The sequence below is a fragment of the Petaurus breviceps genome, unplaced genomic scaffold, assembly GCF_028583685.1.
Source record: "Petaurus breviceps papuanus isolate PSGF00001 unplaced genomic scaffold, PetGlider_PUasm1.0 188, whole genome shotgun sequence".
Classification (NCBI taxonomy): domain Eukaryota; kingdom Metazoa; phylum Chordata; class Mammalia; order Diprotodontia; family Petauridae; genus Petaurus; species Petaurus breviceps.
Window position 1 is genome coordinate 41,783,221 of NW_027185804.1, and position 22,059 is coordinate 41,805,279.

At 35.9% G+C, this 22,059-nt stretch overlaps 1 protein-coding gene across 1 annotated transcript; it reads left to right on the top strand.

The window, feature by feature from the left end:
- The first annotated feature begins 8,400 nt into the window (after nucleotides 1–8,400).
- LOC138163589 (olfactory receptor 8K1-like) lies at nucleotides 8,401–9,838 on the top strand. The gene has a single exon (XM_069091031.1). The coding sequence runs from the start codon at nucleotides 8,888–8,890 to the stop codon at nucleotides 9,836–9,838; it is 951 nt and encodes a 316-aa protein (XP_068947132.1). The 5' UTR covers nucleotides 8,401–8,887.
- The last annotated feature ends 12,221 nt before the right edge of the window (nucleotides 9,839–22,059 follow it).

Consider the following 22,059-nt stretch of genomic DNA (forward strand, 5'->3'; position numbering starts at 1 on the left):
ATGTATATGTATTTTAAGTATTTGATTTTAAAATTTTGGGTTCCAGATTCTTTCCCTTCCCCTCCTGTCCCCCACCTTCACTGGGAAGATAAGCAATTCAATATAGGTTGTACAAGAGTAGCTATGAAAAACATTTCCATAGTGGATCTATTGTGGAAGATTGACTATATTTCCTTCTATCCCATCCCACCCCTACTTGTTCCATTCTATACTTTGATCCTTTATCTTTTAAAAAATGAGTTCTTCCAACTTCCCTCCCCCTCCAGTCTGCCCTCCCTTCCATTATCCTACATCTCTTCCCCTTCCCCTCTACTCTTCTATAGGGTGAGATACCCTATTTAGTGTGTATGTCATTCCCTCCCTAAGCCAAATGAGAATAAGGTTGACCGATTCCCTTTTGCCTTCCTGTTCTTCCCCTCCAGTGTAACAATTTTTCCTTGCCTCTTCTTATATTACACAATTTACCTCATTCTGTCTCTCTCCATGACCTCTGATTATATTCCTCTCTCACCTCTTAATTTAACATTTTAAATATCACCCATTCCTATTAACTTGGTCCTGTGCCCTCTGTCTATGTATACCTGTAGACATATATACACACATATGTATTCATATGCCCATATGCACTTCTATATAGATATATATGTAGGTATACATATACACACATATAATCCATATATATGTATATTTATATACACACACATAAACAAATACACATTTCTATTCCTTTCAACTATTCTCATACTGAGAAAAGTTTCATAAGTTACAGTTATTGTTTTTCCATATAGGAATATAAGTAGTTCAGCTTTGATAAGTTCCTTATGATTTCTTTTCCCTGTTTACTTTCTCATGTTTCTTGTATTTCAAAGTCAAATTTTCCATTCAGCCCTAGTCTTTTCACCCAGAATGCTTGACAGTTCTCTATTCCATTGAATGACCATATTTTCCCCTGGAACATGATGCTCAGTTTTGCTGGGTAGGTGATTCTTGGTTTTAATCCCAGCTCCTTTGACCTTTGGAATACCATATTCTAAGCCCTTCAATCCCTCAGTGTAGAAGCTGGCATATCCTGAGTTATCCTGATTGTGTTTCCACAACATTAAAATTGCTTCTTCCTGCTGCTAATAACATTTTCTCCTTGATCTGGGAACTCCAGAACCTGGCTATGATATTTCTAGGAGTTTTCTTTTTGGGATCCTTTTCAGTAGGTGATTGATGAATTCTTTAAACCTCTATTTTGCCCTCTGGTTCTAAAACATCAGGGAAATTTCCCTTGTAAATTTCTTGAAGGATGATTTCTAGGTTCTGTTTTTCATCATGGCTTTCAGGTAGTCCAATAATTTTTAAATAATCTCTCTTGGATCTATTTTCCAAGTCAGTGGTTTTTCTGATGAGATATTACACATTCCTTTCAATTTTTTTCATTTGTTTGGATTTGTTTTATTGTATCTTGATTTCTCATAAAGTCATTAGTTTCCATTTGCTCCAATTTAATTGTGAAGGAATTATTCTCTTTAGTGAGCATTTGAAAATCCTTTTCCATCTGGCAAATTTGGCTTTTTAAGGTATTCTTCTCTTCAGGTGCTTTTTGGGTCTCTTTTGCCACTTGAGTTAGTCTATTTTTGAGGTGTTTTTTTTTCCTGAAATCAGGTTGTTGACTCATTTTTCATGATTTTCTTGCATGATTCTCATTTCACTTAACAATTTTTATTCCACTTCTCTTACTTTACTTCAAAATCCTTCTTGAGCTCCTCCTTGGCCTGTAATCAATTCATATTTTTTGGAAGATTTTGATGCAGGATTCTGACTTTGTTGTCTTCCTCCCATTCCATGTTTTGATTCTTTTATTCCCAGCAAAATAATATATGATCTGATTGCTATGCTTGCTTTGCTTCCTCTGCTTGCTCATGTAACCAGTCAATTAATTGACTTTTGAGCTCTTTGCCATGGTAGATCTCAGCTTCCAGAGAGGAGAGCTTTGTCCCAAATTACTGGGGTTTTTGCAGCCACTGGCACTATTAGTTGGGTGCCCTCCCTGCAGTCCCAACAACCTCTGGCTCTCTGGCCACATACCCCAGCACCCTAAAAAGTAATCCATATCCAAGCAGGTTAGAGAAAGGGTGATTACCCTCTGAATGTTTGCTTGGTCACCCTATGATCTGCAGGCCAAAAGCTCTGGAAGCAGTCACATTGCAGCAGCTGCACACCTGCTGTGACTCCACTGCTTCTCACCCTGAGGCAGGGGCAGGACATTGCTCTTCCAGCCCCCCTTCCAGTTCCAACAGAGTTCTACACTGACCTTTTACTTGCTCTTTGGTATTTATGTGATTATAAGTCTGGAAACCACCACAGCTGCTGATGATTCACAATCCTGAAGTCTGGTCTGGCCACCACTGGTCATGGACACCCTGAGGCTAAAACTACATGCTTCATGGAACTGTGCTTTGCTCCCAGAATTCTGTGATGGACCCTTCCTTTAGGCCTACCTGGCTGCCTTCAGTGGGCAGTTTGTTTTTCTCTTTCACTTTGTGGGTTTTGTATCTCTAAAATTTGTTTAGAGGGGGCGGCCAGGTAGCACAGTGAGTAAGAACACCAGCCCCAGAGTCAGGATGACCTGGTATCTAATCTGGCCTCAGACACTTAGCACCCACCCAGAAACACCTGGCCATGTAACCTTGAGCAAATTACTTAACCCCAATTGCTTAGGGGCGGCCAGGTGGCGCAGTGAATAAGAGCACCAACCCCAGAGTCAGGATGACCTAAGATCGAATCCGGGCTCTGATTCTTAGCACCACACCCAGAAATGACTGGTTGTGTAACCTCAAGCAAGTTACTTATCCCCAATTGCTTTAAAAAAAAAAGAAAAAAATTGTTTAGAGTCATATTTTATAGGTATTTGAAGTAGTTATGGGGGGTACTCAAAGAATTTTCTCTCTTCTCTGCCACCACCTTGGCTCCACCCCCTGAGACAACCATTGAAATCAGCTCTTTCTGACTCTAGACTCAGAGACATATCCACAGGACCACTTTGCTACCTGATAAAATTGTATTTCTCCTCACAACAATCCTGGAATGTTGATGATATTATTAGTCTTATTTTAGTAGAAGAAAAAAAGTCACAAAGAGTTTAATTTACTTGCCAAAATTAAAAAAAAAAAAGTTGGTGTATGAGGGTAGATAAGAAATAAATTCTTTCAAATTTCACATCCTTGGTTCTAGCCACTTCACCACCTAGTTCCTTTTTCTTTTTTTTTTTTTAGGAGGGAAGTCAAGACAATTGTGGTTAGGTGACTTGTCCAAGATCACACAGATCTTGAGTGTCAAGTGTTTGAGGCTGGATTTGAACTCAGGTCCTCCTGACTCCGGGGTCAAGGCTTTATTTACTGCACTACCTAGCTGTCCTGAGTTCTTTTTTTCCAATTTTTTTTAAATTCTCTAAAAGTAATCCAGCCTACTCACTGACCCCTGGTTATTTATGGTGCCCTTCACTATATCCATTTGTATCCATCAGTCCTAAAGTGTATTTTACCAATTCAATTTTGTTACATTCTGATAACTACATGTTCTTCATCTATCAGACTTTTAATGTATGGGTGGTTAAAATAACCTATTCTGCTCGACTACAGACCTCTTTCACAAGCCAGTACAATAACCTGGGACTTGATGCAACCAGAATATATCACCCACAAACAGAAACCTGGGAAAGGATAGGTATTTAACAAATATTTTATGAAATTAAGGCTTAGTCAATGAATGGCATTACATCACTCAAAGTGAAAACTTAAAAAAAGACCTTAGCCTGAAAGAGTCAAGGTCTCCAATTGCACGCTGGGTCATCTACATTCATCCTGAAGAATATCTGATCACTGGACCTAGATGGCTCTGGAGAAGAAAGAAAGGCTGGTAACCTTGCCCAGCCCTCCCTCACTAAAATAAAAGTCAACTACAAGCCCTGACATCTTTTCTGTGATGCCATGGTCCTCTTGGAGAATGAAGGAAAACACAAACACCCTGCCTCTGCCTGTCCCTTTCCTTTTCAAAGGAAGATAAATTTGATGACAGAAATCTGCCTAATTAACTTGAGTTTTAACATCTATATTTCTTTCTCAAATGCCAAACCTTAAATTCAATTGATTCTGGAGCTTATAGATTGGACAAAAATAGGACAATATAATAAAAATATATAATAATATAATAAGAACAAGACAAAAATATGATTATGCATCCATTATAAGAAATTATATTTTTCTCCTCAATAAAACTGTCTAGCATTTTTGGTCTAATAGCTGTGGCATAGCCAAAATCAATAAATGTCAGATGCCTTAAGAAAAAGTACATGGGGAATTTAGAGTCAAGATGGAATAGTAGAAGTACCACCTCTGAGCAGCTCTGGCTTCCACCTTCCCCAATCAGTGTAATAAGGGGACTCTGAACAAACTTTGGAGCTGCGGAACCCACAAAATGACACAGACAGCCTGGCAGGAATCGACCAGCACAGGGCTTTGGGAGCCTAACCCAGGCCCCTTGTGAGGTGGGGGTTTTAGCCCCAGGGTGGGCCTGAGCAGCCGGCAGGAGGGACTCCAGGTTAGCATGAGCTATGGCCGTTTCCAGAATTATCAACACATAGAAGAGAAGGACAGAGTGACAGGTCAGTGCAGTCTGGAATTTGGGAGCCAATAACTGGGAGTGCTTGGCTTTTGCCCCTGGGGGAGAGAAGCCACTGAGATGCTGGCACAGCCAGCCAGCGTCACATGGCAGCTTTAGCTCCTGGCCTGCAGAGTGTAGGGGATCCAAGAGACAAGTCTGAGGGTTATTCACTCATGCTTTAACCTGCTTAGATCTGGATTGCTGTCTAGGGTGGAGGTCCTGGGATGTGTGTCCAGCTTGCCAGAGCATGTCGAGGCCTCAGAGAGGGCACCCATCTAATACCTCTGGCAGCTGAGAAAACCCCAGTGTTTGGGACGAAAGCTCCCCTGTCTGGTGGCAGAGTCCTACTGTGGCAAAAAGCCCAGGGGTCAAGTGACTGAGGGGCGACATGACCAGGCAAAGGAAACAAAGCAGAGAGAAGATTCCAACATTAGACTTCTATTCTGGGGACAAAAAGGAGCAAAGCATGGAACAGGAGGAAGGCAGTAAAGTCAGAACTCCTGCACCAAAAGCTTCAAAGGGAAACACAAGCTGATTACAAGCCATAGAGGACCTTAAGAAGCAGATAAGAGAGTCAACAGCCTGACTGAGGAAAATAACACCTTAAAAAATAGACTAACTCAAATGGCAAAAGAGGCTCAAAAAAGGCAATGAGGAGAAGAATGCTTTAAAAAGCCAAATTTGCCAGATGGAAAAAGAATCTTAAAAGTTCACTGAGAAGAATCATTGCTTCAGAATTAGATTGGAGCAAATGGAAGCTAATGAATTTATGAGAAATCAAGATGCTGTTAAACAGATCCAAACAAATGAAAGAATAGAAGGCAAGGTGAAACATATCATGGGAAAAACCACTGACATGGAAAATAGATCCAGGAGAGATTATTTTAAAATTATTGAACTACCTGAAATCCATGATCAAAGTAAGAACCTAGAAATCATCCTCCAGGAAAGTTATCAAAGAAAACTGCCCTGATGTTTTAGAACCAGAGGGCAAAATAAGAGGTTGAAAAAATCCACTTATCACCTCCTTAAAAATATCCCAAAAAGAAAACTCCTAGGAATATTATAGCCAGGTTGTGGAATTCCCAGATTAAGAAGAGAATATTACAAGCACCCAGGAAGAAACAATTTGAATATTGTGGAAACACAATCAGAATAACCCAGGATCTTGCAGCTTCTACACTGAGGGTTCGAATGGCTTGGAATATGATATTCCGGAGGTCAAAGGAGCTGGGATTAAAACCAAGAATCACCTACCCAGCAAAATTGATTATCATGTTTCAGAAGAAAATATGGTCATTCAGTGGAATAGAGGACATTCAAGCATTCTTGCTGAAAAAAAAAAGAGTTGAATAGAAAATTTGACATTCAGATACAAGAAGCAAGAGAAGCATGAGAAGGTAAACAGGGAAAAGAAATCATAAGGAACTTATCACAGTTGAACTATTAACATTCCTACATGGTAAAACAATAATTGTAACTGATGAAACTTTTGTCAGTATGAAAATAGTTGAAGGGAATATATATATATATATATATATATATATATATATATATATATATATAGGGCCTATGAATACATATGTGAATGTGTGTATATATGTTTGCAGGTATATATATATAGAGGGCACAGGACCAATTTAATAGGAAGGGATGATACTTAAAAGGTGAAATTAAGAGGTGAGAGAGGAATATAATGAGAGGAGATGGGGAGAGACAGAATGGGGTAAACTATCTCACATAGAATAGGCAAGGGAAAATGGTTACAATGGAGGGGAAGAATAGGAAGACAAAAGGGAATGAGTCAACCTTATTCTCATTGAACTTGACTTGGGGAAGGAATTAAATTCACACTAATATGGTATCTCACCCTACAGGAGAGTAGGGGGGAAGGGGATCAGAAGTGGCATGATGGGAGTGCAGGCTCGGGGGGAAGGAATTTGGAAGCATCCACTTTTGAAAAGGGACAGGAATAAAGTAGAGAATAGAACAAGTTGGAGGTGGGATAGGAGGGAGGGAAATATAGTCAGTCTTTTACAATATATTTACTATGTTATTGTTTTACATTAGCTACACATGTACAACCTATACTGAACTGCTTATCTTTCCAGTAAGGGCGGGTGACAAGGGAGGAACAGAATGAATCTGGAATTCAAAAGCTTTAAAATAAATGTTTATATATTTATATGTTTATATACACACATACATACATACATGTATACACACACACACACACATATATATATATATATATAATACTATTTTACATATAATTGGCAAATAAGATATACAGGCACTGAGGAATAGAGATCCAAAAGTCAAAAGGGGTATGGTAGAAAATATGAGAGAGAACAGATTGGAGGAGGGGATATCCTGTGGGACTGCTATTTTTGGGTGGTGGGTAGGGGGAAAATGGTGAGAAAATTTGTAACTCAACATCTTGAGGAAATGAATGATATAAATCAGTAATTAATAAAGCATTAAAAATTAAAAAAAAGAAATAAAAAGAAAAAATACATGGGGGTTTTGAGGTGGGAATCCACACTGCTTAAAATGATCCAGGCCCAGGTTCCCCAAAGGTATGGCCTTGTAGTCGAGGAAACACACAAACAGGGGGCTCTGCAAACAAACTTAATGCCGAAACACCACTCAATGGCTATTTTTGGAGCCCTCCAGGCTCAGAGTGAATATAAATAGTAACTATTTCTCTTTTGGCCAGTAACCCTGAGATTCTTCCCCTCCTTATTTCACACACACACATATACATATTATGTCATCATCCCCCTGATGTCATGATTCTCTTCAAGAATGAAAGATGAATCCAAAAACAACTACCCACAAACAGAAGAAGCCTGAAACATTGTAGTTATTTAATAAGTGTTTCATAAAATTAACCGGTGAACATTGTCACTTATTACTGACTATGCAATTTCTGTGACATGATCATTTGAAATTCATTAAAACTTTGCTAGTGCTTCAGGGATATGGCCTCATGGGGACCAAGAAAACTATAAAATCTCCCTCTAGGTACAGATAACATGAATAAGTAACAGAAGACGCTTTCTCCCTGATAAGCAGGTAACATTATTCTTTGTGATGTTCTCATTGTAGTAGGTGTCATTAATATTGGAGTCTGAGCAGCTGAGTTAAAAAAGCCAATCACTGTGGGGGTGAATGGAACAATTAAGGGGCCATGTGGTGAATTCCTTCAAATGGTAATGGCACAAAATCATTGTAGGAAAGTCATCAGATGAAAATTGCTAACCACGACAACTGTTACAGAAGCTTTCTGCAATTAGGGATATCAAAGAACTTTTATTATGGGACATTTCACCACTTATAATGAATGGGATCCCAGTGATCTTTGAGATTAATGCTATGCAACAGGACATCATTTGAAAAGCAAACATGTTCTTTTTTAATAGAGTCTTTTCTTATCTCTGCAATGAAAAGCTTTAAAAAAAATCTCATCCCTAACTTGCCTTCATAATGTAGGCAGACAAAATTATTTCTCCATGATAAGGCAAAAAGAAGGAAGAGTGTGGAGAGAGTAGATATATGGAGTCTCCTTGGATGGTATACAATGAATATTTGTAAGAGGAGGGACTCTATAGAACATGGACCTTTGTCTTCAATGGTTTAGAGCCTTCTTAAAAAGGAGATTCCATCTTTTATCATGGACCATCACTTTGCAACTGTTAGTCATAACAATGGCCCCCTAATCAGGAAGTTGCACAATCAGAAAAGGGTTACTTAGAAAAGGGGTGAATATGGTTTTAATCCAACTCTTCTTAGCCTCAAAACCATTTTAATAACTGTTTCAACAAAGCTTTTTCGTAATGTGCTATTTTATGCTCAAATGTCCTTCAGGATTTCATTATAATTCCTTGACCCTCTATTAGTTAAATCATCTTAAAACATATTCATGTTATTATCTTATCCCTTCATTCACTTGGGGATAAGTAGTTTCATAATCTACTCTTTATTATGAAAATAATACCATATTTACTTTTCTTTGTAACAGGATGTTGAAATACTATGATATGATATATAATATGATATGGAATCATATGATATGATTACACCTAATTGATAAAATGAAATTATAATTGGGTGAGAAAGTTCCTGATTATCTTATCTAAAATAATTATACAAAATAAATGCCTGATGATTGATTCAAACAGTGCTCAATGGAGGTTTATTTAATTTATTTTCAGATTATAATCCTTGGAGGAAAGAAATGATCAAGTTGAATGAAACCTCACAGAGCCAGGTGACTGAATTCATTCTCATGGGCATCACAAATCGTCCAGAGCTGCAGAGCCCCCTGTTTTTTGTGTTTTTCCTCAACTACATGACCACAGCTGTGGGCAACCTGGGCCTGATCATCATAAGTAGTGTGGATTCCCACCTCAACACCCCCATGTACTTTTTCTTAAGGCATCTGGCATTTGTTGATTTTGGCTCTGTCACAGCTATTGGACCCAAAATGCTAGTCAGTTTCATTGAGGAGAAAAACATAATTTCTTATAATGGATGCATAGTCCAGCTCATTTTCTTTGCTATATTTATCACCAGTGAATTTTTTATCATGTCAGCCATGGCATATGACCGTTATGTGGCTATCTGTAAACCTCTTCTTTACATGGTCATCATGTCAGATAGGGTATGTTGGATCTTGGTGGCCAGCTCATACCTTTATGGCATCTTGGTATGTCTAGTCATCACATCTGAGACTTTTAGGTCATCTTTCTGTGAATCAAATATAATAAGACATTTCTACTGTGACTGTCTTCCTCTATTGTCCATTGCATGCTCAGACACAAGTGAGACTGAACTAATCATTATGACCTTCGCTGCACTTAATTTGATTTCTTCGCTCTCTATTATCCTAATCTCCTACATGCTGATACTTGTTGCCATAGTCAGGATGAACTCTTCTGAAGGGAGGCACAAAGCCTTCTCTACCTGTGTCTCTCACCTCACAGTGGTGGTGGTGTTCTATGGGACACTTCTGTTCATGTACATCCAACCCCAATCCAGCCATTCCTTTGATAGAGATAAGATGGCCTCTCTGTTTTACACTCTGGTCATCCCCATGCTCAATCCTTTGATTTACAGCTTGAGGAACAAAGAGGTGAAAAGTGCCTTGAAAAGACTCTTTAAAAAATTATGTAAGCATTCTCTTTAATGCCCAACGTAAAGGTGCTTTATTTCCTATTGTATTATTATTTATTTCCAACTGTGTGAAGCAAATACATTTCTGCTAAGTTTCTTTGTCAACTATTCCACAAATTTTTCTCTTTGTTTAGAGAAAATAATTTCTCTTAATATAAAATCAAATGATTATATGTATTTGTTACTTTTTTTCAACCATCAGTAAATATACTTTACTGGACCATTTCATTTAAAGAATTCTATTAGAGGATTTATTACAAGATATCTGTATAAAACAAATATATTTCATTATGTAATACATTAGTCTACATCCAAACTTTGGTTGTAATTTTCTTCTTCTGGAAAATGAATTAACAAGAATTTAGAAAACGGTTGTGCCATGCACTGTGCCAGGTATGCCACATACACAGATAAGTAAAAACAAATATTTCTTTCCATGAATGCCCTTACATTTTATTAATGGAAACAACATACACATGAAAGCTATACTACCAGTTACACCACTCACTTTCCTTTTGAGTGTCTCTTATTGTTAAGAAATTTATACTTCTTATAATCTCAAATCTATATACTCATTATAACCTCATTTGCTGTCTGAGTCTTCTAGCTATAGCCATTGATTTTCTTTGAGAAGCATATCAGGTTGATAAACATTTAAAAAATAATAATTATTCAAATTCGTGAAGAAAACTTCCATCTCTTCCTCAATATTTAGTCCGAATTCTTTAAGTCTTGTCCTACAATGGAGGGAATATTTGTTTACACAGGGTGTCCGAAAGTCTTAATGCAAATTTTAATTTGTAAACTTTAAATGAAGAAGAGTTTTGGGATACTCAGTACACTCATGGGATATAGCTTTAAATAATATGTCTTTTACTTGTGACTTTCATTATTCTAGGCAATAAGTTTATTGTTTCCATTTCATACTCATATATCAAATTTGGGAGTTTGATGACAAAAATTCTAAGCAGCATTCCAGGTAAAGAATTATGAAGCCACGAAGTATTTATTGTGAAAACAACATACCATTTTCTACTAATCCTCACCTATCTTGAGTTGTTTTCTTTCCAAGATTTTCTTTTTTCTTTTCATTTTGGAGATTATCCATCATTTTCATCCTGAATATTGTCACCCAAAATTTCACACAATGGTCCAAATGTGGTCTGCTTAAGGCAGAATCCAACTGACCTTTAATGTCCTATTCCAGTATGTCCTATCTATCTTAATGAACATCGTTATTACTTTCCTTAGATGATATGTAGTACCCTTAACTCATTTCCAAGTCGGAATTCATGAGGAACTCCAAATTTTCTTTTAAAAAGTGACTGCAAATCCATATGTTTCCCATTGTTTACTTGTGAGACTCAAAAATATCAAATATAAGAAGTAAAAAGCTGTCAACATATCTACAGATTTTGGTGAGAAATGAGTTCAAAATATAATGCTAATAATTGTCTTTTTTTAGGCAGTATGTTTTTCTTCAGGATTGGTACAACACACAAATTTTGGAAATCAAGATTTTCCATCGTCTGATTGGAAATATAATTCAAAAACTATTAAATAGTTTCACTAATGCAATATTTAAAAACATAAACTTTCCATAATAACCTTAAATATTCTCAAGCTTTGTTTGTTTTTCTATTGAAAAAAAAATAAAACCTTGACTGACAACTGTTTCCCAATAGTAACCCATCCCAATCTGCCCTCAGAATAACCTTTCCCAATGGTATCCTTACAATGTTAAAGCAGTCTTGGGGAAGGTTTGCTTGTCTTAATTCTCTAATGATTCCTTTTAAATTATTTTGGAGTTCTGAGAATATTATTAAAGCGCTCTCATTAAACACATTTTAAGACAGATTTAAGAAGGAAAAAATGAATAATAGCTGACATTTTTACATAGAATTCATAAATGTTCCTTGATTAAAGATTCACAATATTTTAAAACTCATTTTACAGATAAATATTGAACAATATCAAACAAATACTAAATAAAGTGCTGAAATCATCAAGTCTATAAACATTGACACAAGGTTGGAACCAAATCTTCCTGATTATAAATTAAGCATTTTATATTTTATCTCTTATAATAGTCTGCCTCTTAATTCAGGGAAATCTAATTACTCATCATAATCACCATCATTGTCATAATCACATCAGCATTTATCATCATCAGTGCCCCTGCTTTTCTTCCTTTTCTTCCTATTCATGATTTTCACCATCATCATCGTCATCATCATCATCAAAAACACATTTTCCTAACAATTACTCTTAAGCTCATCCACTGAATCAGGCACTGTGGTTCACACACAGAAATTTCGAGGTCAGGGTTGTACCATATTTAAAGTATTAGTGAAAGTCGTAATGAAAATGAATGAGAAGTGAATATGCTGCTAGGAAGCACTAGGTTCTAAAATCAAAGAGAAATCAAAAGTATATATGCATTTGAAAGTCTACATTAAATCAATAATTTATTATTAAATATATAAGAAGCACCTACTAGGTGCCAAGTAATCACTAAACAATCTCTTCCTTTAAGGAAGTTACAATCTAATGGAGTAGACAATATGGAAAAATATATAAAGCAATTACATATAAGACAAATAAGAAATAATTATTGAAGTGAAAACACTTGAATTAAGAAGGGTTAAAGAAGGTTTCTTATATAAGGAAGAATTTTAGTTGAAATTTAAGGGAAGTCAGGGAAGTCAGTATCCAGAACAGAGAAGAAGCATGTTCCAGAAATGGGGGAATTAGTGAAAGAATGACCAGAGCTGAGATATGGAGTGCCTTTTTTGTGGTTCAGCCAGTAGGTCAGTGTCATTGGTCAAAGAATGGGAATTAAGAGAGTTTTAAAAGACTAGAAAAAAAACAGGGTTAGTCTATGAGGGACTTCAGATTTTCTAGATTCACAGTGTACTGACTAAAGGAAATACCAGGTCCTAGAATTGATATTGAGACCCTAAAATCAATTTGGATGAATTAATAAAAAACATATTTACTCTGTACAAGACAATGGGCTTAGCATTTGGCACACCAATAAAAATGGAAGACATCCTAAGACTCTCAAGGAGGTCATGTTACTTGTTGTAAACAATAAACAAAGTTTCAGCTCTAAGGCAAATGGAGGGGGCTTGCAGTTTTTACGATAAAGCAGAAAAATAAATAATAATGGATTTTCTTTAAAAACATCTGCAAATATCCTTCTTAGATTGAAGAATACTGATTAAGCAACTGCTATGCTGGGGACTGGAAAAGATACTAGGAATTAGGAGGTAATTGCAAAACCGTCCTTGCCCTAAAGACACTGATAGTCTACTGAGAGTAATCAACACATGGATAAGGATGTGAAGTAACAATATCCTTAAGTAACAAAAAGTAAATTAAAGATGTCACACCAGGCACATATTAAACAATAACACTGATGGGATGACTGACTCCAGATGAGGACAGTATTGTCTTCTTCAGGTTACATAAATACAAGGATGTGAGAGGAGTGGGATAACTACTTACCAGATAGAATATCAATTATTAGTTCACATAGTGAATTAGGAGAAAGACATGGAAAGCAAACTTTATCATCCAATTCATGCATTTTATATGACACTACCATAATTTAGTACTACAGATTGGGCTATCTACTTGAGCAGCGCAGAGCGAGCTGGTTCCTGAGTCAGGAACACTCATCTTACTGAATTCAAACTTGTTCTCAGAAACTAGCTGTGTGAAACTGGGCAATTCACTTAACCCTATTTGCATCAGTCTACTCATCTATGAAATGAACTGGAAGAGGAAATCATAAACCACTTCATTATCTGTGTCAAAAAAGTAGGAGTACGAAGAGTCAGATATGACTTAAAATGATTGAACTCATCTTACTTACATATATCTTTGTGATGCTAGACTGAATCTATCTCTTCCCATTTCTCACTCTGCTAAGCCAGGCTTCTGTATTAAGCTATACTTACCAAAAATTAGAGATGTTACACAAGGTAATTTACTGCCTCTATAATGCCATCTTCATTTTTTCTGACACTTGTTTTCCATGTTTCAAAGTACTACAATATCACCTGTAAGAAGATTGCTTCTTGTTTTTCATTCATGTTCAACTTTTTATGACTCCATTTTGGGTTTTCTTGGTAAAGATACTAGAGTGTTTTGCCATTATCTTCTCCATCTCTTTACAGATGAGGAGAGGGAGGTAAGCAGAGTTAAATGACTTGCCCATGGAATCACAGCTAGTAAGTATCTGAGGCCAGATTTGAACTTCAGAGCCAGCCTTCTACCTACTGCACCACCTAGCTAGGCAAAAAAAATGCCAAATTTCACAGAAATAGAGATGGAAACACTTGTAAAAATCATAATCACTAGGTTTAGATTGAGCCAATATAATAAAAATCATAATTATATTTAAAACTATTTAGAAATTCAGTTCCATACCAATCAAACTACAAAAGACGTGTTTTATACAGAAAAGAAAATTAAAAATAAAATTCTTTTGGAAGAAAAAAATGGTTAAGAATGTCAATGGAATCAAAAGAAATGAAGAATGGTAGCCTAGAAGTAGAAGACTTCAAACTACTTTACAAAGTATAATAATTAAAAAACATTCTATCACAGGCTGAAAAATTAAAGTGGTGTTTCAGTGGGAGAGATTAGGTACACAATACAGAATACCAAATGACCATAGTAATCTAGTGTAAGATAATCTAGTGCAGAAAGTGGGCATAGACCAGCATGTCATACCATATGTCAATATAAAGTCAAAATTGGTTTATGTTATAGGCATGGAGGATAATAAACTAAGCAATTTAAAGAAATATGAAAAAAATACTTAGTTCTATGGATGAGAGAAGATATTTTTATCAAAAGGGAGATAGGGAGTATCAGGGGAGGTCAAATTTGTAATTTTGATTACATTTAATTAAAAATATTTTAAATGAACAAAATCAATGAACATAAAATTAGATGGGAAGCAATAAATTGGAAAAAAATATTTTATGGCAAGTTTCTCTGATGAAGGCTTCAATTCTCAAATATAGAAATAACTGAATGAAATTATTAAAAACAAGTCTTTCCCAACTTGATAAAGTCAAATTTATTTATAATCAGTTTTCAGACAAAGAAATTAAACCATCAATATTCAAAGGAAAAAAAATATGTTCTGAATACTATAATTACAGAAATGCAAGTTACTTATTCACACCTAAAATTGACCAATATGAAAGAAAAGAAAAATAACAAATAATGGAGAAAAAATGGAAAAATAGGTATACTAATTCCCTTTTCATGTAGTTGTGAAGTTGTCCAACCATTCTGGAGAACAACTGGACACTATACTAGTGTAAGATTAGGCCTGGTGATCTTGATACAATCATGGCAGTCCTAGATTCAAAGTATACTGACTAACAAAGAACAGTTCCTGGAATCAATATTGAAACCCCAAAATCAATTAGGTGAATTAATGAAAGCATAATCTCTAAACATTTGCTCTGCAAGATGCTGGGCTAAATATTTGTGACACCAATGGAAATGGAAGACCCTCCACATTCTCAAGGAGCTCGTATCTTAGTAGTTGGAGACAATATATAAATAGGCCTTCAGCTCTAAGTCAAATGAAGAGGGCATGCAATTTCTAAAGTACAGAAGCAAAGCATATAATAATGGTTCTTCCTTAATGTCATTTTCATGTCTCTTTCTTAGGTTGAACCATACTTTTAAGAACTTTGCTAGTAGATAAATTTCATCTCTTGGTCAATAGTAGTTACTGCAGAATATAATTAAGAAAAGGCCATGTTACACCTCCAAGAAGGCTCTTTCTTGGGATGATAATCGATAGAGGTATTCTAAAAATATAACTGTTTCTGAGGTATTACTGCTACTCTAAGAGTTCTTCTTTTTACCTATCCATTGTTAAGGGTGATTATCTATGGGTATTCATGATGATAAAAAGTTTTAGTCCATTCTCCATAGTAATTAATCCCCTTAAAAATAACTTCAGGGATAAGTTTAGTAGTGGGGCTTATTTTATGTGTACCAGATCAGAAAATAATACTGAAGTATGACTCAAACCCTCTTTCCTACCTGTAGAACCAGTGCTTACATGGCCAACCTCCACTAACCAGCTTGGATTTGCCATGGTAATGAGCTGAATGTATTTCTCATTAACAATGAAGTGGTGAACTCAAATGTGAATCCTCTACATGGCTTACTCACATAGAATGAATAGACACACTGTACCAAACTCTACTCCTGTATAATTTCCAATGCCTAAACTAATTTTACCTTACTATATACTAGAGACATTTTCAGTGTATTTGATATTTTTAAAATCATGTATATATTTTCCTACCTACATATTTTTAGTAATTGTGAGCAACTGAGTTATAAAATGTAATTTGTAATTCCAGATTAAATTGAATACATCATTATCAGATTCAGGGGAATGTGACATATGTATGAATTGAGGGTAAAATTCTGACTTGATCATCCTTACAAACCCTGAATAATGAGGAATGTCTTTTAAATCTACTGCTGTTTCTTTTAATTCCAATCAATCCTGTGAGCTCGACTCCCTAGAAATATAACATTTTGGTCCCACTAGTAGAAGCTACCCTCACTCTTCATAGGTGATTCCTCATTTCCTTAAAATCACAAAGATAGCCAATGACACTAGGACCTCTCTAGTATAATAAAAATAGGGAGAAATTACATGAACAAATGGTGGTTGATGAAAACTGAATAAAGATCAAATAAAATTCTCTTTTCAGTTTCTTTGTCTTCCTTTTTATGATTTTTATTTATCTTCTTATTTATTTATTTATTCATTCATTCATTCATTCATTTATTTATTTATTTATTTATTTATTCATTAATTCATTCATTTATTTATTTATTTATTTTGCAGCATGACTGATCTGGAAAGATGTTTTGTCTAACTTCGCATGTATAATGTGTATCATAATGCTATTTTTTTTCCAATGGGGGGAATAGGGGACTACAGAGAGATAGAGAAGTTGGAACTCAAATAAAGGTTGTTAAAAGTTTTTTTTTTTTAATAAATATACTGAGTTCTTTCAGAAAAGATTGGAGTCATTAAGAAAGAAAATACAAAAGCACTTATGAAATCTGTAGTAGAGGCCAGCCTCTACTCTAACTACTTTACAAATATCTCATTTGATCCTCAAAAACAATCTGATTAGGAAGTGCAATTATCTCTTTTTGAAAGCTTAAGAAACTGATGCACATAAAGATTAAGATACATGGCAAGGGTCACACTGACCTTAAGGATCTGAAACTTTTTCTGACTCCAGGTACAGAGACAAATTCCCTGGGCCACTTATCCACCTAACAAAATTGGTCCTGGTGTGCTGATGTTCTTATTTTACCAGAAAGAAAAATTGGCAGTAAGATGTTATGTTCCATGTCAAAAGTAAAAAAACAAAAAAACAAAAACTAGTATATGAGGGTAGACTAGAAATCAGTTCTTCCTAACTACAGGCCCAGTTCTCTATCCACTTTTTAGTGTATGCAACTCATGTAAGTGTGTCGATACGTTGGAGAGCAGAGAGATGTGAGTCAAGTTAGCTTGGAAGGTTTTCTTCTCTGGGAAGGTTTATTACCCCTGAAGTGGATGGTGTGCTCTAAAATGTCCTTATGAAAGTGAGATACACAACCCTGATTTTAGTAGTCACCTAGAACTGGTCAATATGTATATCAAGATTTAGAGCACATAGTGGATTTTTATCCACTCTTCAATCTCCATTCAGTTTTCATCAACTCTCTCTCCAAGGGCACGTAGTATTCTTAAGCACTTATCCATTAGAATTGTAGTGGGTTATTGTATTAATCTAAATAGCTGCACTTTTCAGAGTTTATTGCAATTACCTATATTGTTGTTACTGTGCACAATATTCTCCTGGTACTGCTTGCTTCAGTTTGCATCAGTTCATATAAATGTTCGACAGTTATTTTTTTCCTTTAACCATCTCTATTACTATTGCTAAATCACTATTATCCACTATCCACATCCCTTTAAAAGACACTGTAAATCTCTAACTGCAATCTAGGATGCTTATCTTCCCCAGGTTATTTTTGGTGGCCAACACTAAGGCCATTTTTACTCATCTGTACTAGAGATGCGTCTGGAAATGCAAACTCTCTGTCTTGCCCATTCAATTTTATGTTATATTTTGGACACTAGGCAATCTTAATCTACTTGGTTTTTAGTGTATGATTGGTTAAGATAAACTATTCTTGACCACAGTTCTCTTACAGATATCTGTGTAATTTTCCTTGGCAGAATGCAACCATGACATATTGCCCACAAACATAAGCCTGAAACATAACAAATTCTTTATGAAATTAGGTAGATCTATGCACTTTTTCACTTCTTACTGTGTAGATAATTTCCATGTCACGATCAAAAATTTCCCTTGCTTCAGGGATATGGCCTCATGGGGACAGAGAAAACCATAAAGTCTGACTCTAACAGGTGACAATACGAATTATATGCACAAACTACAGAGCATTCTACCTTCCGGGTAAGCAGGTAACATTATTTTTTGTTTGAACTTCCATTGCAGCAGGTGTCAAAAATATAGAGTCCAAAATTTTCAGTTCAAAAACTTCATCACTATGCCTGTTGCAGCAGTGAATAAGAGGGTTTTGTAGCCTTGAATTTGATCAAATTGAAATGGCATAAAATCATTCTAGGAATTCCATCAAATGAGAGTTCCTAACAGTTAGCATTCTTTTTTTTTTTTAAGTAATCGGGGTTAAGTAACTTGCTCAAGGTTACACGGCCAGTTATTTCTGGGGGTGGTGCTGAGTGTCTGAGCCTGGGATTTGGTCTCCAGGTCATGCCAACACTGGAGCCGGTGCTCTTACTCTCTGTGCTACCTGGCCGCCCCAACAGTTAGCATTCTTACAGAAATTTTCCTGCAATCAAAGAAATCAAATAGTTTTTGTCAAAGGATATTTATCACTAATAACATATGGGGTCAGAGTTGTCTTTCAGTCAGTGCTATGTAACTGGGCATCATGTGAACGACAATAAGCATTTTTAAAAGTCTTTTTATGTCTCTTGGATTAAGATGTATCAAGAATAACAAAAATATTATCCTGGTTCACCTTCATGATTCAGGTGGAAAAGTATTTTCTCTCTTAATAGAGAAAAGCAAGGGGGCTACTCAAGAGAGTGGGTAGGCATATGGGGTCTCCGTGGATGTCATAAAGTCAATGACTACTTGAGGTGGAGAATGCAGTACTGAAACTTTACCTTCAATGGTTTAAGGCACTCCTAAAAAGGAAAATCCAGTTTTCAGCATTGCTTGTCACTTTGCTACTGGTAATCAAACACAACGATCTAACAACCAGGAAATTACGTGACTAGCACAGGGTTTTTGGAAATGTACTGGATTTGTTATTCATCCCATATTTACGTAGTTACAAAGTAAACTTGATACATACTTCATCACAAGTCGTCCATAAATCGATTTAATATGCTCTGTCCTACTTGATTATCCCATTATATTCTTTTCACCCACTTATTAGTGAAAATAAAAACATATGTAAAACATTTTCCTGTATCATCACTTGGAGAAAAGTGTTTTATAATTTACTATTTTATAGAATAAAACCCCATTCACTATCCTCTTGGTTTATTTTAATTTTTTTTTTTAATTTTTTGCTTTTTGGAGGGCAATTGGGGTTATGTAACTTGCCCAAGGTCACATGGCAATTTTTTTTTATTTTTTTTTATGTGTGTGTGTGTGTGTGTATGTGTTAAGTGTCTGAGGCCAGATCCGAACTCAGGTCCTTCTCACTTCACCACCTAGCCGCCCCCACTATCTTTTTTGTGACAGGATATTGATATGATATGAATGGAAATTACATCAAATGATATAATGTGATATTATTCAATTTGAATGAATTCACCACATGGTGGGAAAATTCCAGCTCATCTTTTTTTGTATTTTTAAAAATTTAATATATTGGGGCGGCCAGTTAGCACAGCGAGTAAGAGCACCGGCTCTAGTGTTGAGAAGACCAGTAGATCGAATCCCAGGCTCAGACACTTAGCACCCACCCAGAAACACCTGGCCGTGTAACCTTGAGCAAGTTACTTAACCCCAATTGCCTAGGGGCCGCCAGGTGGCTCAGCAAGTAAGAGCACCGGCCCCAGTGTCGGGATGACCTGGATCAAATCCGGGCTCAGATACTCAGCACCACACCCAGAAATAACTGGCCATGTAACCTTGAGCAAGTTACTTAACCCCAGTTGCTTAAAAAAAATAATTTAAAAAATAATTTAATCTATTTTTCCCAGTTATATGTGAAAACATTTTTAACATTTATTTTTAAAACTTTCCATTCCAAATTTTCCCACTTCTTCACTCCTCCATCTCCCTAACTGGGAAATCAAACAATGTGGTACAGGTTATACGTGGATATTCGTGCAAAAATTTCCGTAACAGTCATGTTTTGAAAGAAAACATTGACACATAATGACTCCCCAAACCTTCAAGGATAATAAAGAAAGCAAATAACAATGCTTCATTCTGTATTCAGACACCAGCAGTTCTCTCTTTGGGGAGAGATAGCATTTTTCATCTTAAATCCTTCAGTGTTGTCTCATTGTGTTGCTGAGAACAGCTAAGTCACTCAAGCTGATCATCATACAATAATGCTGTTTCTTTGTACATAGTACCTTTCCCTTTGCATCAGCTCATGTAAGCCTTTCTAAGTTTTTCTGAAAGCATCCTGCTCATCATTTCTTATATCACAACACAACTCCATCACTCACATAGCACAATTTGTTCAGTCATTCCCCAATCGATAGCCATTCATTCAATTTCCGTTTCTTTGCCACCAGAAAAGAACTATTCCAAATACTTTTGTGCACACAGGTCCTTTTCCTTTTTTTATATTTTTTGGGATGCAGACCTAGAGTGTACTGTTAGGTCAAAGGGTACGTATGAATTCATAACACATTGGGCATAGTTCCAAATTACTTTACAGAATGGTTGAATCAATTCACAACTCCAACAGTGTGTCAATGTTTCATTTTTCTCCCACATCCCCTACACCATTTTTTAATTTTTCTTTTCTGTCCAATTAGTCAATCTAATAGTGATGAAGCAGTTCCTTAAAACTGTTTTAATTTACATTTCTCTGAGCAATAATGATTTGAAGCACTTTTAAAATATGGCTAAGGATAGGTTTGATTATTTCATCTGAAAACTATGAATGTATTTTGGTCATTTATCAAATAGTGAATGGTTATTTTTTTTTAGTAAATAAGACTTAGTTCTGGAAATAAGTCCTTTATCAGAGAAACTTTCTTTAAATTTTATATTTCCCCCAGAGTTAATATTGCTAATTGTACTTCCCTCTGTCCTATCCCCCTCCCTGTTTATTCTATTCTCTCTCTAGTTTCACCCTGTCCCTCCTCACAAGTGTTTTGTTTCTGACTGCCCCCACCCCAACCTTAACTCTCTTCTATCACTTCCTCTTCTTGTCTTATCCCTTTTCCCTCTTTCTTTCCTCTAGGCTAAGATAGATTTCTATACCAACTGAGTTTTTGTTATTCAATCTTTCAGCCAGTTCTCATGAGAGTAAGGTTCACTCACTGGCCATCATCTTCCCCCTTTTCCTCTCCAAAGCAAAATACTTTTTCTTTCTTACCTCTTTTATGTGAAATAATTTACCCCATTCTACCTCTCCCTCTCACTTTATCCCAATACATTCCTCTCCCACCTCTTAATTATATATATACGTATATTAGTTATCAACCTTTCATATTCAGTACACATCTCTCTCCCCAGGCTATGTACTCCTTCTATCTGCCTTTATAATGGGAAAGATTTATGAGTTACATGTATTCTTCCCATGTGGGAATGTGAACAGTTTAACCTTCTTAATTCCCTTATACATTATCTTTCTTGTTTAATCTGTCATGCTTCTTTTGAGGCTTGTATTTGACAGTCAAATTTTCTATTCAGCTCGGGTCTTTTCATAAAGAATGCTCAAAAGTCCTCTATTTCATTGAATATTATTTTTTCCCCTGAATGATTATACTCAGGTTTGCTTTGTAGGTGGTTCTTGGTTATAATCCTAACTTCATTGACCTCCATATCTTCTCATCTTTACTAGCATTTTACTCCCCATTAACTGCCTAGTTATCTTGTAAAACAGAAGTCAAAGAAGGCTTTTTCTCTTTCCTTTTCAGATTAT

Bases quoted from the DNA above. Each gene is read 5' to 3' on its own strand.
- LOC138163589 (XM_069091031.1), top strand. From the start codon at position 8,888: ATGATCAAGTTGAATGAAACCTCACAGAGCCAGGTGACTGAATTCATT.